This window comes from Dendrobates tinctorius, unplaced genomic scaffold, assembly GCF_039654945.1.
Source record: "Dendrobates tinctorius isolate UK_male_01 unplaced genomic scaffold, ASM3965494v1 ptg000164l, whole genome shotgun sequence".
In the NCBI taxonomy this organism is placed as follows: Eukaryota; Metazoa; Chordata; class Amphibia; order Anura; family Dendrobatidae; genus Dendrobates; species Dendrobates tinctorius.
In genome coordinates this window covers 9,219,738-9,239,632 of record NW_027361831.1, presented here as the reverse complement: position 1 = coordinate 9,239,632, position 19,895 = coordinate 9,219,738, and the positions used below count along the sequence as shown (strand labels likewise).

At 47.9% G+C, this 19,895-nt stretch overlaps 1 protein-coding gene across 2 annotated transcripts in view; it reads right to left on the bottom strand.

Annotated features, from left to right (window-relative positions):
- Positions 1 to 19,895, bottom strand: part of LOC141052939 (uncharacterized) — a 55,159-nt gene that overhangs the window by 33,379 nt on the left and 1,885 nt on the right. The window contains exon 1 of one of the 2 annotated variants that reach the window (XM_073550272.1): positions 9,436 to 9,715. The exons of the other annotated variant lie outside the window; for it this stretch is intronic. Within the exon in view, the coding sequence (XP_073406373.1) occupies positions 9,436 to 9,560 (125 nt within the window). The 5' untranslated portion in view covers positions 9,561 to 9,715. Of the gene's footprint in view, positions 1 to 9,435; positions 9,716 to 19,895 lie in introns of those variants that run through there. 2 annotated transcript variants of the gene reach the window in all.

Genomic DNA, 19,895 nt, shown 5'->3' with positions numbered 1-19,895 from the left:
AGGTGGTGGGATGATTTGTATGAACGTTTGGAGTGCTGCATGGAGGTTTTGGATGGTTTGGTGTGGGTAAGAAATGTCAATAGAGCCTCAGAGTTATACATGGGAGAGGGGAAAAGGGAGGGGTGGATATGCAGAGAGTGCACAGAATGTGTAAAAGAGCAGGCGAGTTGTTAAAAAGCAGAAGTGAAGACAAATAAGCAGCAGGGTAATATGATCAATGCATATGTAGTACGACTGACCAAGAAGCAAGCGTGCATGAAAAACTTATGCACCTTACCTGTCTCCTGCCCTGTCCAAATGCATTGTCTAACTGCAAAACACTTGATCCTGTTGCACTTAATATCTGTTGCACGCGTGAGCCCGCACGCGTGCTATCCCAGCCAGAGCTAAATATATATGAAATGAAATGTCTGCTAGCTTCAGCCACCAAAAGGCCACAATCAGTAATTAACCAATTAGCACAAGGCCAGTGCAGGCATTACTATGCAGGGTAAATAACTAATGCTGGACAAGGCCATCAAACAGAGAAAGGGAAAAAAAAAAAACCAAAAAAAAACCAAAAAAAAACAAAACACCTTTCTACACTTAAAAGCACAAACCAAATAGATAAAAAAAGAAAGACCCACCACAGGAGTGATGGAATGAATTACCATAAAAATATCTGGCAATATATGATGCAGTTCACACTTGTCAGACAGCACACATGGATGATGGAATGAATTACCATAAAAATATCTTATGACTTAGAGCCGCACTACTGCAAATAATAGATGCCGTAGCCTGTTTTCGCTCACAGAGCTCGGCAGAGTAAGCGCTAGCGTAACGTCACAGAACTCAGCCCTTAGACAGCAGGACTGAAGTCCCTCTAGACCGCTAGCGCCCGGCACCGCGACTGCGATACCAACAGGGATCAAATAAATGGCGTGTGCAAGTGTGCAGACGGCCGGTATGCACTGTGGCCTACAGGCAAGCCACTAGCAGGCGCTGACTCAGACTCTAAACCCTAACAACAGACGTATCAAAGGGTAGGGGTTTCATAATGAGTCAGACACCAGATACATGCATCCATCATCATACACACCAAACTATTTGAGTCTATCTTAGCGCATGGCCGAGCGGACATGTGAACCTTTTATAGCCGCAGGCGTCCGTGATCCTCCTTGCTTCTCGGATGGGCCAATCCGAACACGAGCAGGACCTGAGCACATGACCTTTGATCTCCAATGGGAGATCTCTCCACAGGCATGCTCAGTGGCCCGACATGAGGACTTAGTCCCTGGAGGATCTTGCTGCTGAGCAGCATGTATTGCCAAAGCTGAACCAGGGGTGGCAGCAACAAGCAAACCCACGGAGCTGGCCTGGACAGAGCGTCGGGACAGACGAGTTTGCTGAGCAAGCTCCTCTGCGGCTGGGGAGGAATGGGAGACCGTCGGAGGCAAGGCTCGGGATTCCCGCTGTGCAGTGCCAGAAATCCGACGCCTAACATTACCCCCCCTCCCAGGGCCCCCTCCTCTCTGAGCCTCGCTCCGCTCAAACTCTGCAATGAGAAGAGGAGCGTGGATATTCTCCACCGGCTCCCAGGTCCGGGCCTCTGGACCATGTTCCTTCCAATCCACCAAGTAAAACTTTTTGCCCCGCATCACCTTGCATCCCACGATGGCATTGACCTCAAACTCGTCAGACGACAGATCTGATGTTCTGGCAGCTGGCTCAGAAAACCGGGACATGTGAACTGGCTTGAGGAGAGACACATGAAACGTGTCCGAGATAGCCAAGTGTGGTGGAAGGGCTAGACGGTAGACCACAGGATTAATCTGCTCGAGGACCTTGAAAGGACCGATGTAGCGTGGTGTGAACTTAGCGGATTCCACCCGCAGCCTGATGTTACGGGCAGAGAGCCACACTAAGTCGCCAGGGGCAAAGGTCAGAGCAGGGCGCCGGCGGGTATCAGCGGAGGACCTCATTCTCTCCTTGGAGGCCCGGATAGCATCCTGCGTGCGGTCCCAAATGTCACGTGCTTCCACCGCCCAGTCTGCCACCCTAGAGTCGGTGGATGACACGGGCATGGGCACGGGGACGCGCGGATGCTGACCGTAATTTAAGAGAAATGGGGTCTGACCGGTGGAATCGGCTACCGCGTTGTTCAAAGCGAACTCCGCCCACGGCAGTAAGGATGCCCAATCATCCTGCCTAGCCGAGACAAAATGCCGCAGATATGTCACCAGGGTCTGGTTGGCTCTCTCCACCAACCCATTCGTCTCGGGATGATAGGCCGAAGAGAGATTTAGCTCAATGCTGAGCAGAGAACAGAGCTCTCTCCAGAACCGAGAAGCGAACTGGGGACCCCGGTCGCTGACAATCTTATCCGGCATGCCGTGTAGGCGGAAAACATGTTTAATGAACAATGCCGCTAGGCCTCGTGCCGACGGTAGCCGAGAGAGTGGTACTAGGTGCACCATCTTGGAGAAATGATCAGTGATCACCCAGATGACGGTGCTGCCACTGGACTTGGGCAGACCCACCACAAAGTCCATACCAACCATCTCCCAGGGCCTGTCCGCAACCGGCAGAGGATAGAGTAACCCAGCGGGCCGCTGCCGAGAGGGCCGATTCTGGGCGCAAGAGACGCACGCCTGAATATAGTCCTTGTAAGAACAAAACCGTTGGCACAACCCTGAGAATTGTAGGTGGTGCCCAAGTAGGATCCCAATCCGTGAACTAAATATATATAAACTTGGCACACACCAAAGGTTTCTGATGCAGAAAGGTGATTTTTAATTATACAACAGTACATACATACACAGACGTTTCGGTCTAGGACCTTCATCAATGTACGATATATTGTACTGTGAGATTCTTAGTGACTGGGCTTTGTGAGATAGACCAATCCTGTGAGGAGGCACATGAAGCCGTCCCACTGCGTGGTGGTTTGTGGAGTGTGGACGCAGTGTACTGTTGTATAATTAAAAATCACCTTTCTGCATCAGAAACCTTTGGTGTGTGCCAAGTTTATATATATTGAATATAGTCCTTGACGTCACGGGCCATATGCGGCCACCAGTACGTCCTCGCCAGTAGTTCAGTGGTCCGTTTGATCCCGAAATGACCTCCCACTCTGGACGACTGAGCCCACGAGAGGACCTCCGGTCGCAGATGGACAGCGACAAAAGTCTTGCCCGGAGGTACAGACTCAAGAGCAACCGGAGCCACGGTCCTCAGGCTCTCCGATGGGACTATCAGTCGAGGCTCCTCTTCCTCCTCTGATGACACCACAGAGCGAGAAAGAGCATCGGCTCGGACGTTCTTCTCCCCGGAGAGAAAATGTAGTGTGAAATGGAACCGGGAGAAGAACAAGGACCATCTGGCCTGACGAGAATTCAGCCGTTGAGCCGTCTGCAAATAGACCAAATTTTTGTGATTGGTGAACACCTGGAAAGGATGGCGAGCCCCCTCCAGGAGATGTCTCCATTCTGAGAAGGCCAGCTTCATTGCTAGCAACTCCCTGTCCCCGATGGAATAATTCCTCTCCGCCGGTGTGAAGGTCTTGGAGAAGAAGAAGCATGGGTGCTTCCGACCTTGCGAGTCCTTCTGGAAAAGGACCGCCCCAGCACCGACGGAGGAGGCATCCACTTCTAGAATGAATGGCTTATCTACATCAGGGCGATGTAGAATGGGAGCGCTAGCAAAGTGGGACTTAATGGAGGCGAAAGCCTTGGAGACAGTCTCCGACCACAGTTTGGGGTTCGCACCCTTCTTGGTGAGGGCTACCACGGGTGCAACCAAAGTTGAGAAATGGGGAATGAATTGGCGATAGTAATTTATGAACCCCATAAAGCGCTGCACCGCTTTGAGAGAATGGGGTTCCTGCCAATCCATCACCGCCTGTAGCTTGGCAGGATCCATGGCCAAACCCTGGGCTGAGATGATGTAACCCAGGAAAGGCAAGGACTCCTGCTCAAACACACATTTCTCCAATTTGGCATAGAGGGAGTTGGCCCGCAGGAGATCGAAAACTTTGCGAACATCTCTCCGGTGGGAGTCAATATCTGGAGAAAAAATAAGAATATCATCCAGATAGACTACTACTGAGGTGGCAAGCATATCCCGGAAGATATCGTTCACAAAATCTTGGAAGACGGCTGGGGCGTTACATAGCCCGAAGGGCATCACCAGATATTCATAGTGCCCATCTCTGGTGTTAAATGCCGTCTTCCATTCGTCCCCATCACGGATGCGAATTAGGTTATAGGCTCCCCGCAGATCAAGCTTAGTAAACACCCTCGCTCCCCGTAGCCTATCAAATAGTTCCGATATCAGGGGCAGAGGATACTTGTTCTTAACGGTTATGGCATTAAGTCCCCTGTAATCGATGCACGGACGTAATTCCCCATTCTTCTTTTGGACAAAGAAGAATCCCGCTCCCGCCGGGGACACCGACTTCCTAATGAATCCCCTTGCCAGATTCTCCCTGATATACTGCGACATGGCCTCTGTCTCTGGGAGAGATAGGGGGTATATTCGACCCAGGGGAGGCTCAGCGCCGGGCAAGAGGTCAATAGGACAGTCGTAAGGGCGGTGCGGCGGAAGGACCTCCGCCGCCTTCTTGGAGAAAACGTCTGCATACTGCCGATATGGCTTGGGAAGTGAGGAGAGATCTGCAGGAACCTCAGAAGTAGCGACCTGAATGCAGTCCCTCAGACACCTACCCTCGCAGGACTTACTCCAAGCGAGGATTTTCCCCGAGGACCAGTCTATGTGGGGAGAGTGGACCCGTAACCAGGGAACCCCTAGGAGGACCTGGTCGATACCTTCTGGCATCACAAGGAGAGACAGCATGTCCTGATGAGACGGAGACAGTGAGAGTCTCAGTGGAGCCGTTTGGTGGGTGATACGGGACGGGAGTGTCGCCCCATTCACCACCCTAATGGTGACTGGCTGAGGTAGCAAGACCAGAGGGACTGCGTGTTGTTGAGCGAAGGCAGAAGACATAAAGTTGCCCTCTGCCCCAGAGTCCACGCAAACCTCCACCATCAGAGTGGAAGACTCAAACTCTAACGCCCCTTTAAACAGGAGTTTGGAGGAGAAATTAGCTGTGTCTAGTAGGCCCCCTCCGATAACCACTAGACGGGGCGTTTCCCGGCCGCTGTGGGCACTGGTTAGCGTGGTGCCCAGTCTGCCGACAACGGAAGCAGACTGGGGGTACCCGCACGGACCGAGCCCTGGACCATGTGCGGGACACCTCCATGGCCTCTGGAGGCTCAGGCGGTGGGCCGAGGGGTTCCAGCGGTCTGGCAAAATTTGGAGCCAACTTATAGCGTTGGCGGGACCTGGAGCGCTCCAACCCTCGCTCAGTGAAGCGAACGTCAATCCGGGTGGAGACTGTAATGCGCTCCTCTAGGGTGGTGGGCACCTCCCTGGTGGCCAGGGCGTCCTTGACATGATCAGCCAGGCCTCTCCAGAATATGGGTATGAGCACCTTATCTGGCCACTCCAGCTCAGAGGCCAGAGTTCTGAAGAGGCTGGCATACTGGCTGACCAAAGATGAACCCTGGGTTAGCGCCAGCAACTGGAGTGCCGTATCATGTGTGACCTGAGGTCCCAGGAACACCTGTTTCAGAGCGACCAAGAAGTGGGTGGCACTCTGTACCAGGGGATCCCCACGCTCCCACAGTGGAGTGGCCCATTCCAAGGCCCTGCCCGACAGGAGGGAGATGATAAATCCCACCTTGGCCCGCTCAGAGGGAAATCGTGTAGCCAGCAGCTCTAGGTGAATGGAGCACTGACTCACGAAACCCCTACACGAAGCACTATCCCCTGAGAACTTCTCGGGCAGCGGGAGGCGGGACAAGGTCGGGGCAGGACTGGCCGTGGAGACACGAGCGACAGCCTCTGTAGCTGCCTGAACGGCGACCGAGGTAACATCCGCAGCTGAGGTGGAACGCTCTAGCGCTGCCAACCTACCCTCCAGCTGCTGGATGTACCTATGCAGTCGTTGTTCATCAGCCATTATCGGCCAGACCCTGGCGCTAAGATAATGTTAAGGGCTGGCGGAACACACCAAATAATAAGATGGTGTTTAGGTGCGTTCGCAGCCCGAGGTCCACCGTGCAGAGGTGTTAACTGCTGCTCGGTAATGGCAGATGCGATATGGCGGTGCAATAACGGCACACACGGGGTTAACCTCACCCAAGGTGTACCGAGGCGAACTCTTATGACTTAGAGCCGCACTACCGCAAATAATAGATGCCGTAGTCTGTTTTCGCTCACAGAGCTCAGCAGAGTAAGCGCTAGCGTAACGTCACAGAACTCAGCCCTTAGACAGCAGGACTGAAGTCCCTCTAGACCGCTAGCGCCCGGCACCGCGACTGTGATACCAACAGGGGTCAAATAAATGGCGTGTGCAAGTGTGCAGACGGCCGGTATGCACTGTGGCCTACAGGCAAGGCACGAGCAGGACCTGAGCACATGACCTTTGATCTCCAATGGGAGATCTATCCACAGGCATGCTCAGTGGCCCGACATGAGGACTTAGTCCCTGGAGGATCTTGCTGCTGAGCAGCATGCATTGCCAAAGCTGAACCAGGGGTGGCAGCAACAAGCAAACCCACGGAGCTGGCCTGGACAGAGCGCCGGGACCGACGAGTTTGCTGAGCAAGCTCCTCTGCGGCTGGGGAGGAATGGGAGACCGTCGGAGGCAAGGCTCGGGATTCCCGCTGTGCAGTGCCGGAAATCCGACGCCTAACAAGAGGTACCCTGGACCACTAGTACTCAAAATGACCAGCTCAATGTCCTGAATAATATGTGCCAAAAAAAGATCAACTCTATGTGTAGTTCAGAAGTTATTCACGCAAATCGCTAATGTCGCGAATAAACAAGCGCACTCAATCGTACATAAGATTAATTTGAAAAGAGGTACCCTGGACCACTAATACTCAAAATGACCAGCTCAATGTGCTGAATAATGTTTGCCAAAAAAATGATCAACTCTATGTGTAGTTCAGAAGTTATTCACGTAAATCGCTAATGTCGCGAATAAACAAGCGCACTCAATCGAATTGCATTTCATAGATATTACAAGGATTAGTAACAAAAAAATTTATGTCTAATTATCATAGTTTACTAAAACAATACACTACTAAATCAACAACCTTGATCAGGTGCATAAAACTTAATAATCCACATATTTAGAAATTATTGTCAGTGACCTGAATATAATAAGCATTTATAATATGTAAGCTTTCTAATATTATTATCAATTAATTTAATTTCACCTAATTTGTGCCTATAATACTTAGAGTATGAATATCTATTTGAAGCACTACTTCCTTGCACACTAGTTGACGAGATGATACTTGTCAACAATATTTATACATACGCTGGAGCAGTTTTGTATGAAGACAAAAAATTATAGCAAGACCTACAACATCTAACCTTTTTGAGATATCAAAACAAAAACATTCAAAAAATTTACATTAAGCAAGTAAATTTTTAATTAAAATGTTGAGACTGATATCATTTACTTTTATTCTTAAACATATTAGATATTTTATATACCCAAATATAAATATAGCTTTCAAACAGGACAAACACAACAACACTGAAATTCAGACTTGAGGTTACAGTGTAAGTTAACTCACGTATGCCAATTCAACACAAATCCTTCCCATGGACAGATGACGCTAACAGACAATCCTCCAAGTAGGGCCACTCTATGGAATACTTAGATGGCTTCCAAGTGAGTGTATCACTTCAGAGCAGTGATGACATGGACTCTTTCAATGCCTAGCATGGGTTGAGTTTCTTAAAATTTGGTCACACATGAAGGTATTCTGTTTATTACCATGTGATAAGCCCCTCATTGTTTCTACAAGACTCTAAAGGGGGTTTTACACTAAGCGATATCGCTAGCAATATCGCTAAAACGTCACTGGTTTTGTGACGTTATAGCGATATTGCTAGTGATATCGCTATGTGTGATACTTACCAGCGACCGGCTCCCCCGCTGTCCATCGCTGATCGCGCGAGAATGTCCGGCTCCATTTCTCGTCAGGCGCTTCCTGCTGAGACTTCCTGCTGTGACGTCCAGCGACGTGTGGAGGCGGGCGGGGGGACGCAGGATCGCTGTGTGTGAATGGTAAGTATCGTGCGCTGTGTCGCTTCTGAATCGCTGTGAGATCTTTCTGTATGAAAGCTCACTAGCGATCATTTAGCGATGCACCAGCGATCCTGACCGGGTCGGATCGCTGGTTGGATCGCTGGTGCATCGCTAACTGTAAAAGGGCCTTAAGGAGTCTAGGTTTACAGTTCCTGTTGACTCATGTAATTACCTTTGCCAGGGAAGGTCACAGACTCAGACAAATCAATTATGCTAACCTTTCATTGTATTGCTCCATTCTATGTAAATTAGCTGACTCTTCCTCATCTCTGTTAGACACCATTACTACTATGGATATTATGTACGCGGCTTGGAATCTAGCCAATTTAGCACACTCTTATTCCACTAATCATGAAGCCCCGAGGGTCTGAATTGAGAGCTCAGGGGTATAGAAGGAGGACTGTCCAGTGACCAAGTCTCTTTTGCTGCATGGTACCAATTTTGGATCTGCGGATCCGATTGGCAGGCCATAACCCCACATGGATTATAAGACTACATGGACTTCAGCATTGAATGCAAGGATTCGGCTGAGATATCAAAGACTACATAAGGATGGTATCCAGCTTTGGACAATCCAGTCCCCTGACTACAGAATTTGCGGTAGTCAGTCAGCTTCCTAAATCTGGCATTATTCCTTTCTCGGTGGGTGCACACCGAAAGCGGGGTGCTGCTGGCTTGGAGTAAGTAGCCCTGGAAGCTCTGAGGAACGGATATTATAATCCCTGGTGAGCCAGGGAAGGGTGATAAACTGTTTGCTGTTACATTTTGTGTTTTGCTGGTTGTGTGATATATGCCATTAATTGTTTGGATATCCAAGAAAGTCCTAATATTGTGATTCCCTCACCCTGTGTTGTCTGAGTAGTGAGCCACCCACTGTTAAGGAGGTCGGGCGTTCAGTTGGGATGAGCCATGGTCCATGCTGTCTTTGTAAAGGCGGCTGGGCAAGCGGACGAGAGCACCCACTGACCTCCGTGTCTACACAAGAACCACTATGTAAAGTTAAAAAAAAGGTTAATAAGGTCTCCCTTGAGCTCCTCTCTCCTGAGCCTTCAGGGGAACCTTCTGCTCCTTATAACCTAGGCTAAAGCCACTAAAAGACTCTCTGGAACATCGAGGGAGTTTCTGGGAGTGAAGGAGCAAAGTTTTATCGGTTTGAAGAGGACAGCGGCAGCTTATTTGGGACTCAGAGGCCCGTTGGTGGAGGGGCGCCGGCCATCTTTGCCCTGCGTGCTGGGAGGGAGAAGCCAATTCCCCTCATTAAGCCCGACTGAGAGACTGACCTGCAGCTTAACGGTGGAGCTGGACCTCTGGACTGCGAGAGCTGTGTGACAGGTGCGGCTGCAGAGGGGTCGGGTGGCCGGGGGCTGCTTCCCCACCACGGGGTCTCCCCCCTCCCCTCCTCCATTCCAGGCTCCAGCGAGGTGGGGGCGCCATCTTCCCGGGTCTCCCTCCCACCCTTTCCTGCCTGGAACGTTATAATAAGAGCTTAACAGCGGTCACTCCTCCTTCACCACGGGGAATCCCCAAGCAAGATGGACCCAGGAGTGTGCTGCTTGACAGGAGCCTCCCGCCCTCCCTCTTCCTCTTCTCCTGTGTGCAGCTGTCAGCACGCTGTGATTCACACACAGCAGCGCTCACTGAGCCTGCAGGTCCTCGGCTGCCCTGTCAGTGGAGGGGGGCTGTGGGAAATCAGACTGTGGACTGAGCCCCTGGGCACCGTGGCTTTGCAGGGTAAAGAGTTTTTACTGGGGCCAGTGTTGTGCTGTGATAAGGGGAAGTACAAGACACCATCACTATATCATTAACCCCGCCCACGAAGCTCCAAGCCCAATCCCCCCATCTGCTCCCTGCCAGCTCTGCTGATTAACCTCTCGTGCCCTGGAGGGGAAAAAACAGCAGCCCTATAAGGACCAATAAACTGGGGTCGTCGCCTTGCGTGAATCATAGTGCTCTGGCTCTGTAAATATCATCAACCAGCATCTCTCTGTGCCCCCTGTCCTCCTGGGTGCTATGCCATTTGGGTCATGGAGTAGGAGCACCATCTACTAGCCAGCCCTGGTAACAACATCTTATTAACCCCTTCACTACCAAGGGTGGTTTGCACGTTAACTCCCGGGCCAATTTTTACAATTCTGACCACTGTCCCTTTATGAGGTCATAACTCTGAAACGCTTCCATGGATCCCGGTGATTCTGACATTGTTTTCTCATGACATATTGTACTTCATGTTAGTGGTAAAATTTCATTCAAATAACTTGCGTTTATTTGTGAAAAAAATGGAAATTTGGCAAAAATTTTGAAAATTTTGCAATTTTCCAACTTTGAATTTTTATGCCCTTAAATCACAGAGATACGGCACACAAAAAACTTAATAAATAACAATTCCCACATGTTTACTTTACATCAGCACAATTTTGGAACCAAAATTTTTTTTTTGTTAGGAAGTTATAAGGGTTAAAAATTGACCAGCGATTTCTCATTTTTGCAACACCATTTTATTTTTAGGGACCACATCACATTTGAAGCCACTTTGAGGGGTCTATATGATAGAAAATACCCAAAAGAGACACCATTCTAAAAACTGCACCCCTTAAGGTGCTTAAAACCATATTCAAGAAGTTAATTAACCCTTTAGGTGCGTCACAGGAATTTTTTGAATATTTAAAAAAAAAAAATGAACATTTAACTTTTTTTCACAAAAAAAATACTTCAGGTTCAATTTTCTTTATTTTACCAAGGGTAACAGGAGAAATTGGACTGCAAAAGTTATTGTGCAATTTGTCCTGAGTACGCGGATACCTGATATGTGGGGGGGAACCACTGTTTCGGCGCATGGCAGACCTCAGTAGGGAAGGAGCACCGTTTGACTTTTTCAATGCAAAATTGGCTGGAATTCAGATCGGACGCCATGTCGTGTTTGGAGAGCCCCTGATGTACCTAAACAGTGGAAACCCCCCCAAGTGACCCCATTTTGGAAACTAGGCCCCCCAAGGAACTTATCTAGATATGTGGTGAGAACTTTGAACCCACAAGGGCTTCACAGAAGCTTATAACGTACAGCGGTACAATTAAAAAATCATATTTTTTCCACAAAAATGATCTTTTCACCCCCAATTGTTATTTTTCCAAGGGTAACAGGACCCTAAAAGTTATGTGCAATTTGTCCTGAGTACGATGATACCCCATATGTGGGGGTAAATGACTATTTGGGCGCATAGCAGAGCTTGGAAGGGAAGCAGCGCCATTTGACGTTTTTGGCTAGAATTGAGATCGGACACCATGTCGCGATTGGAAAACCCCTGATGTACCAAAACAGTGGAAACCCCCCACAAATGACACCATTTTGGAATCTAGACCCCCCAAGGAACTTATCTAGATGTGTGGTGAGAACTTTGAACCCCCAAGGGCTTCACAGAAGTTTATAACATACAGCCGTACAATTAAAAAATCATATTTTTTCCACAAAAATGATCTTTTCACCCTCAATTCTTATTTTTCCAAGAGTAACAGGACCCTAAAAGATATTGTGCAATTTATCCTGAGTGCGCTGATACCCCACATGTGGGGGTAAACCACTATTTGGGGGCATGGCAGAGCTCGGAAGGGAAGCAGCACCATTTGACGTTTTTGGCTGGAATTGAGATCGGACACCATGTCGCGTTTGGAAAGCCCCTGATGTACCAAAACAGTAGAAACCCCCCACAAATGACACCATTTTGGAAACTAGACCCCCCAAGGAACTTAGGCTGGTTTCACATTTGCGTTAAAACAACGCTGCGCCCTGCGTCGTTAAGCCCCGCCCCGAGCCGGCTCCCTGCCCGCCCCATCCGGGATCACCGCCTACTTTCGCATTTGCACGCATGCGATCGGCGCACCCTATCTTTAGCATAGGGTGCGCAGATCATGCGCTGCCAGTGTGAAAGTAGCGTGCTGCGCACTTTTGACGGTGCGCCGTGCGCGCCGAAATGCAGCATGTTGCATTTCGGCGCGCACGGCGCACCGTCAAAAGTGCGCAGCACGCTACTTTCACACTGGCAGCGCATGATCTGCGCACCCTATGCTAAAGATAGGGTGCGCCGATCGCATGCGTGCAAATGCGAAAGTAGGCGGTGATCCCGGATGGGGCGGGCAGGGAGCCGGCTCGGGGCGGGGCTTAACGACGCAGGGCGCAGCGTTGTTTTAACGCAAATGTGAAACCAGCCTTATCTAGATGTGTGGTGAGCACTTTGAACCCCCCAGTGCTTCACAGAAGTTTATAATGCCCGGGCATGAAAATAAAAAAAATCGTATTTTTTCAACAAACATCATCTTTTAGTCCCCATTTTTTTTTATTTTCCCAAGGGTAACAGGACAAATTGGACAACAACTTTTGGGGTCCAATTTCTCCTGAGTACGCTGATACCTCATATGTGGGAGAAAACTACTGTATGGGCACACGTCAGGGCTCGGAAGGGAAGTAGTGACGTTTTGGAATGCAGACTTTGATGGATTGGTCTGCGTGTGTCATGTGCGCTTGGAGAGCCCCTGATGTACCTAAACTATTGAAACTCCCCACAAGTGACCCCATTTTGGAAACTAGACCCCCCACGGAACTTATCTAGATGTGTGGTGAGCACTTTGAACCCCCAAGTGCTTCACAGAAGTTTATAACGCCTGGGCGTGAAAATAAAAAAATCATTTTTTTCCACAAAAATGATATTTTTGCCCCCAATTTTTTATTTTCCTAAGGGTAACAGGAGAAATTGGACCCCAAAAGTTGTTTTGTAATTTGTCCTGAGTAGGCTGATACCCCATATGTGGGGGTAAAACACTGTTTGGGCGCATGGCAGAGCTTGGAAGGGAAGGAGCACCATTTGACTTTTTCAACGCAGAATTGGCTGGAATTGAGATCAGATGCCATGTTGCCTTTGGAGAGCACCTGATGTGCCCAAACAGTGGAAACCCCCCAATTATAACTCCAACCCTAACCCCAACACACTCCTAACCCTAATCTGAGCCCTAACCCTAGCCCTAACCCTAGCCCTAATGGGAAAATGGAAATAAATACATTTTCTTTTAGTTTTATTATTTTTCCCTAACTAAGGGGGTGATAACGGGGGGTTTGATTTACTATTTATGGCGGGTTTTTATGTTTGGCGGCTGTCAGGCGCTAAAAGACGTTTTTTATTGTAAAAATAGTTTTTGCATCACCACATATTGTGAGCTATAATTTTTCCGTATTTTGACCCACCGAGTCATGTGAGGTCTTATTTTTTGCGGAACGAGTTGACATTTTCATTGGTACCATTTTCGGACACGTGACATTTTTTGATCGCTTTTTATTCCGATTTTTGGGACGCAGAATGAACAAAAACCAGCGTTTCATGAATTTCTTTTGGGGGGGTGCGTTTACACAGTTCCGCGTGCGGTAAAATTGATAAAGCGGTTTTATTCTTCGGGTCGGTACGGTTACAGCGATACCTCATTTAGGTCGTTTTCTATGTTTTGTCGGTTTTTTGCAATGAAAACAATTTTATATAAAAAATAATTTTTGTATCGCTTTATTCTGCGAGCTATAACTTTTTTATTTTTTTCCGGATGACGCTGTATGGCGGCTCGTTTTTTGCGGGACAAGATGACGTTTTCAGCGGTACCATGGATATTTATATGCGTCTTTTTGATCGCGCATTATTGCACTTTTTGTTCGGTGGTATGATAATAACCTCATTATTTTTTGCTTAGTTTTTTATTTTTATTTTTTAAGGAGTTCGCTAAAGGGGTTAACTAATGGGACAGTTTTATAGGGCGGGTCGCTACGGACGCGGCGATACCAAATATGTGTACTTGTATTGTTTTGTTTTTTTATTTTGAAAAAATGGATTTATTGGGGAATATTTTTTTTTTTTTTACTAATTTATTTAGCGATTTTTTAAAAATTATTTTTAACACTTTTTTTTTTTTTACTTTATTACCTTGTCCCAGGTGGGACATCACTGTCCTGTGACAGATCGCTGATCTGTCACATCACAGATCACTGTGACAGATCGCTGATCTGTCACAGGCAGTTCTGCAGACTTCCTCATGCCTGCGCTTTGCAGGCAGTGAGGAAGTCAGCTCCCTACAGGCTCCCAAAGGCCCCCGTCGCCATCTTGGATCCGGGGGCCTGTAGGGAAAGAGCCCCCCGCAGCAGCGCTGCACATTGCGCTGCCGTGGGGGGCTCAGGGAAGCACGGAGGGAGCCCCCTCCCTGCCGATGCTTCCCTTTAACCCCCGGTACAACGCGATCGCGTTTGATCGCGGTGTACAAGGGGTTAACGTGTCGGGGGCGGTCCGTGACCGCCCCTGACACATTGTGCCGGGTGTCAGCTGTGATAATCAGCTGACACCCGGCCGCGATCAGCGGCGCTCACCACGTGGGCGCCGCTGATCGCTGGGACGTAATATTCCGTCCATGGTAATTAGGTCCAGGGTCACATGGACGGAATATTACGTCCCTTGTAGGTAAGGGGTTAATGTCTTCCTTCACAGTAAAGGACATGTTCTATTAATCATCCTGATGTAGCCAAGTGGCGTGTATATTGGCCCGTTTTCAGCAGCCTTATAATGATCCGCACAAGTCATAAAACTCGGGCAAAAAGTTTCACCAAACATACCTCTTCAAGTAACTCATCAGCCCCCAGGGGTGAACTGGACAGATTCCTAAAAAAGAAATTAGTGATGTCACAATCGCCAGATAAACAGAAGGCACACAGTGCCCAGACTGAGACATTCAATGAGGCCTCAGACGCTGACAGAGACTGTGAATCCACTTCTGAGGATTCAGCCCCGATCTCTAGATCCTATATGAAACATTTATTAGAATCCACGATAAAACCTTTGCTTAAGGAAATGTCTGAGATCAGATCTGATATACGCCACATAGGCCATAGGGTGGAGTCCCTGGAAAATGCCCAAGTGGGTCTGATAGAAGCATCTAATGCCCTGGGCGACCATCTTCAGACTCATCGACAACACCTCAATTCTGTGTACCTTGCTTTGGAGGACCAAGAAAACAGGAGTCGAAGAAAAAACATACGCATACGCGGCATACCCGAGTCTTTCGCGCCAGAAGCACTCAACAAAGTGTCCAAAGAGATCTTTGCGAACATTTTAGGCCCAGACAGGGCAAACACTATCATCATAGAGAGGGTGCATAGAGCCCTCAGACCGAAACCTAAAGTCAATGAACGTCCAAGGGACATAATTTGTGGCCTCCTCAGTTTTGTTGACACTGCAGCAATTCTAACAGGCGCAAGAGAAAAAGCGCCATTGATATACAACGACGCTAATTTTCAAATTTTTCAAGATATCTCCCCAGCCACACTATCGAAGAGGAAAATCCTAAAACCATTGACTGATGCGATCTTGAACCATGGGCTGCGCTTCAAGTGGCTGTTCCCCTTTGGGGTGGGAATCACGAAGGAAGGTCGTCAGATCACTATCCGCACCTCGGAGGATTTAGACGCTGCCTGGGAGTCTTTGCAAATTGATCCCATTTCCATCCCCTCGTGGATGCCGCTTGATATGGGAGTTCCCATCCCACATCTGGATAAGCCAGGTGACTGGTCGACTAAGCAAAAGTCTGCCTCCCCAAAGGCTAAAAGGCATATGAACAAATCTCAATCTACTTGAGCGAGACTATTATCTTTCTATAGGTCAACCTTTGTCCTGGGGTTGAGTCGGCAAGGTGGTCACGGACAGCGATCGCCCAGCATGTGATCACTCCTTACTGACCCCCGCTTACTTATCTGCGAAAGGAACATTATATTTAGCTCATGGAGCAAGCCTCCCATCCGTGGTGCTCTTGGGCCTGCTGACGCAGGAGGGGAGTATTTTTGTTCTCCCCCTATTGCCCCCTGTTTTCTTTTTCAGATGGGAACTCAAATATATCTTCAAGTCGCCGGAAATAGTAATGGACTTTAGTTTAATAACAGGTTGCTAAATTGCCTCCCCATGTATCCTTAAAAGGTTTGCTAAGGAATGTGGGACTGTTGTCTACTCCTTATTCTATGCATTTTTACTTGCAGTTGATAACCTTCTAGATTCACACTGTTGTCTTAATTTGAGTGCTTAACTCTTCATTTTATTTTTACGCGTTGCTTGGCTATGTTAGAACTCATCTTCAACGATTGGGTCTCTACGAACCCCCCCCTGCAGAAGATGAGACTGTTTTTGTAATTAGTTTTGTTGTTCTATTGTTTTATACCCATTACAGGTATTCTCAGACTTTGATCTCCGATGACACATTTGAATATGGCTAACAATATTGGAGAGAGCTCGGTCGTTGTGGCATCCCTCAACGCGAAGGGTATGAATAGCCCCGCCAAACGTAGTCAGATTATTTCCCTCCTGAACAAGTCCCACTCCCAGGTAATTCTTTTTCAAGAAACACATTTTAAAGTGGGCAGGCCCCCAGACATGACTCGCTCAGCATTTCGAACATGGTATCATAGTTGCTCGAAGTCGGCCTCTAAAGGGGTTAGTATAGCGTTCAAGAGAGGACTTCCCTTTGTTTTAAAAGATAGTATTGCGGACTCGGAGGGCAGGTATATTTTTGTGAAAGGCTATCTGGCCTCAACTCTAATGACTTTTGCCAACATATACGCACCAAATCAAGGCCAAGTAGAGTGGCTGTCTACCACTCTGGAAGTGGTTACTCTATTTAAGGAGGGACTCCTACTCTTGGGGGTGACTTTAACCTGACAATGCAGCCAAATGTGGACTCGTCCTCGGGGAGATCGTCAATCTCTAAAAAGGAGAGAAAGGTGCTCTTGGAAAAACTTATGTCCCTTCACTTGGTGGACCCCTGGAGATTAGTACATCCCACCGACAAAGACTACACATTTTATTCCCCCACACATGACACATATCATAGACTCGACTATATATTGGTTCAAGCCTCGTCCATCAAATCGGTCACTTCTACCTCTATAGGCCCCATAACGCTATCGGATCATGCCCCGGTTTTCTTAGCATTAAAATTAGACTCCCTCTCACATGGCGACTGAACGAAACACTTCTAGATAATAAGGATAATGTTTCTCAGATTGATTTTTCTTTAAAGAGGTTTTTCAGGGAGAAAATGGTGGATGGGAGGTTAACCCCAATTATATGGGAAACACATAAAGCCGTCTTGAATCATAGAATCATAGAATCGTAGAGTTGGAAGGGACCTCCTGGGCCATCTGGTCCAACCCCCTGCTCAAAGCAGGATTCGCTAAATCATCCCAGTCAGATGTTTGTCCAGCCTCTGTTAGAAGACTTCCATTGAAGGAGAACTCACCACTTCTCATGGCAGCCTGTTCCACTCATTGATCACTCTAACTGTCAAAAAGTTTTTTCTAATATCTATAGAAAAAGGAGTTGATCTCCCTGGGGACCCACATTAAAAGGAGAAGAGACAGGGAAATCCTCTCCCTCTTACATCAAATTGCCACTATGGAACGCTTACACAAACGGAGGACGTCAGACAATGTCCGTGCAGACCTGATGTCATTAAGGGAAAAACTTAAAGATTTACTCAACGTGCGTTCTGCCAAAATGTATGCTCGTTGTAAGCAAAAAATATATATCCATGGGAATAGAGGAAGCAAGCTTACCTCAAAAATGTTAAAGGCACAGAGGGAAAAATGTTTCATCCGGCAAATACATACGGAGGGGGGACAGACTGTGACAGACTCCGAGGGTATAGCTGAAGCATTTTGATCATATTATCACTCACTATACAACTTAGATCCCCATGTGGATATGAGAGACCCCCCCCAGTGCGACTCAACGCATACAAGACTTCCTCTCCACCTCACATTACCTGTAATCCCCACCTCTGAGTATTCGACTTTACTTGCACCAATCTCCACCCAGGAAGTAGAGGAGGCAATTGCCTCGACCCCGGGAGGAAAAACACCGGGCCCAGATGGCTTTCCCATCATTTACTATAAGACATTTGCAGAAACTCTCGTCCCGCACTTGGTTGAACTGTTCAACCTGTTCCTTTCGGGCTCAACTCCTCCGCAGGCCCTGGAGGCACACATCACGGTGCTACCTAGGGAGGGGAGGGAGGGGACCCTGTGCCGTAATTACCGTCCGATTTCTCTACTGAACGCGGATCTCAAACTTTGGGCCAAAATATTGGCTAACAGGATACACCTAGTTCTATCTGATCTAGTTCTCCCTGACCAGGCTGGTTTCGTGCGTGGAAGGGAGGGGAGGGACAACTCTGGGAAGGTCCTACAGGCCATCTCTTACGCTAAACAGTCACGTCAACCAATTATCCTGCTCTCTACAGATGCCGAAAAGGCTTTTGACCGTATTGGCTGGAGATATATGGCTTGTGTTTTGCAGAGGTTTGCTTTCCCTCCTCCTTTCATAGACGCAATCATGTCACTGTATGCCTTCCCTACAGCCAGGGTCAGGGTGAATTGGATATTGTCGGCGCCTTTTGCCATCAATAATGGCACTAGGCAGGGTTGCCCTCTCTCCCCTACTTTATTTGTCTTAGTGATGGAGTCATTCATCCAAGCCATCAGGCAGGACCCTGGGATTGAAGGGTTTAAAATTAATCAGCTGGAATTGAAAGCGGTTGCCTTCGCAGATGACCTTTTATTACTTTTATCTAACCCGAGAACTGCAGTTCCTAGGGTCCTGGAACTCTTCTCCCTATTCGGAGAACTCTCAAATTTTAAAATAAACTTAGATAAATCTGAGGCTTTGAATATCACGGCAACGGAGAGGGATGTTCAGATTCTGAAAAGCCTGGCCCCTTTTACATGGCAACGCAATACACTCAAGCACCTTGGGATATATATCTAGAACGATCCCTGTACGCTGTTCCAGTATAACTCCCCCCCCCCCTGTTAAAACACATTGAAACTCTTTTAAAGACATACGACGTTCCTCTCTTGTCCTGGTTGGGTAGGGTAAATGTGATGAAGTCATACCTGTTCCCTAAAATATTCTATGTGATGAGTATGATCCCAATCGAACTCCCTGAGTCATTCTTACGCGCTTTAGATCGCCTGATGGCGAAATTTGTTTGGAGACACAAAAGGGCCAGGTTGCCCTTGCGACTCCTATCGCGCCCAAAGCGAGAAGGGGGAGTTGGCCTACCTAATCTCACGGCTTATCTTCTTATTGGCAAACTGGTTGAAATTAATAAAATGGGCAGAAAAAGGACAGGATGCACACATAGAGATGCAGCTCATGGGTAGGAATGCGCTAAAATTCTTGTGGACAGATTGCCCACTACCTAAAACTGGTCTGGGAGATATCCTTCTGGCCATCCTACGCACCAGACGCACACTGATACCGATAAGAGCAACCCACTGCAACTTCCTAGATAAAATTCCAATTGGGCTCATACCTTACATATTTATACCAGATTTCACAGACCCGTATGGACTCTGGTCCTCATTACCAAACAAACCTATTTCTCACCTATTATAGGGGAAAATTCTATGCGCAAATGGCTGGCCAGTGACTGCGGGGAGACGTCCCATAAACCATTTACAACTCTCACACGAAACTTACTTTATGAGTCAAATCAAAACACTTCCTCAGTTGCCCACTAAATGGCTCTGGTTGGAAATATTGACGAAGGTTAACCATTATGTCCCGAAAGTGGTATCAAAATTCTATTCCAATCTCATAGATGAGGAAAACTCCTCCCAGCCACCTTTCCTACATTCGTGGGAAGTGGAACTAAATATTTCTTTATCCCCACTGGA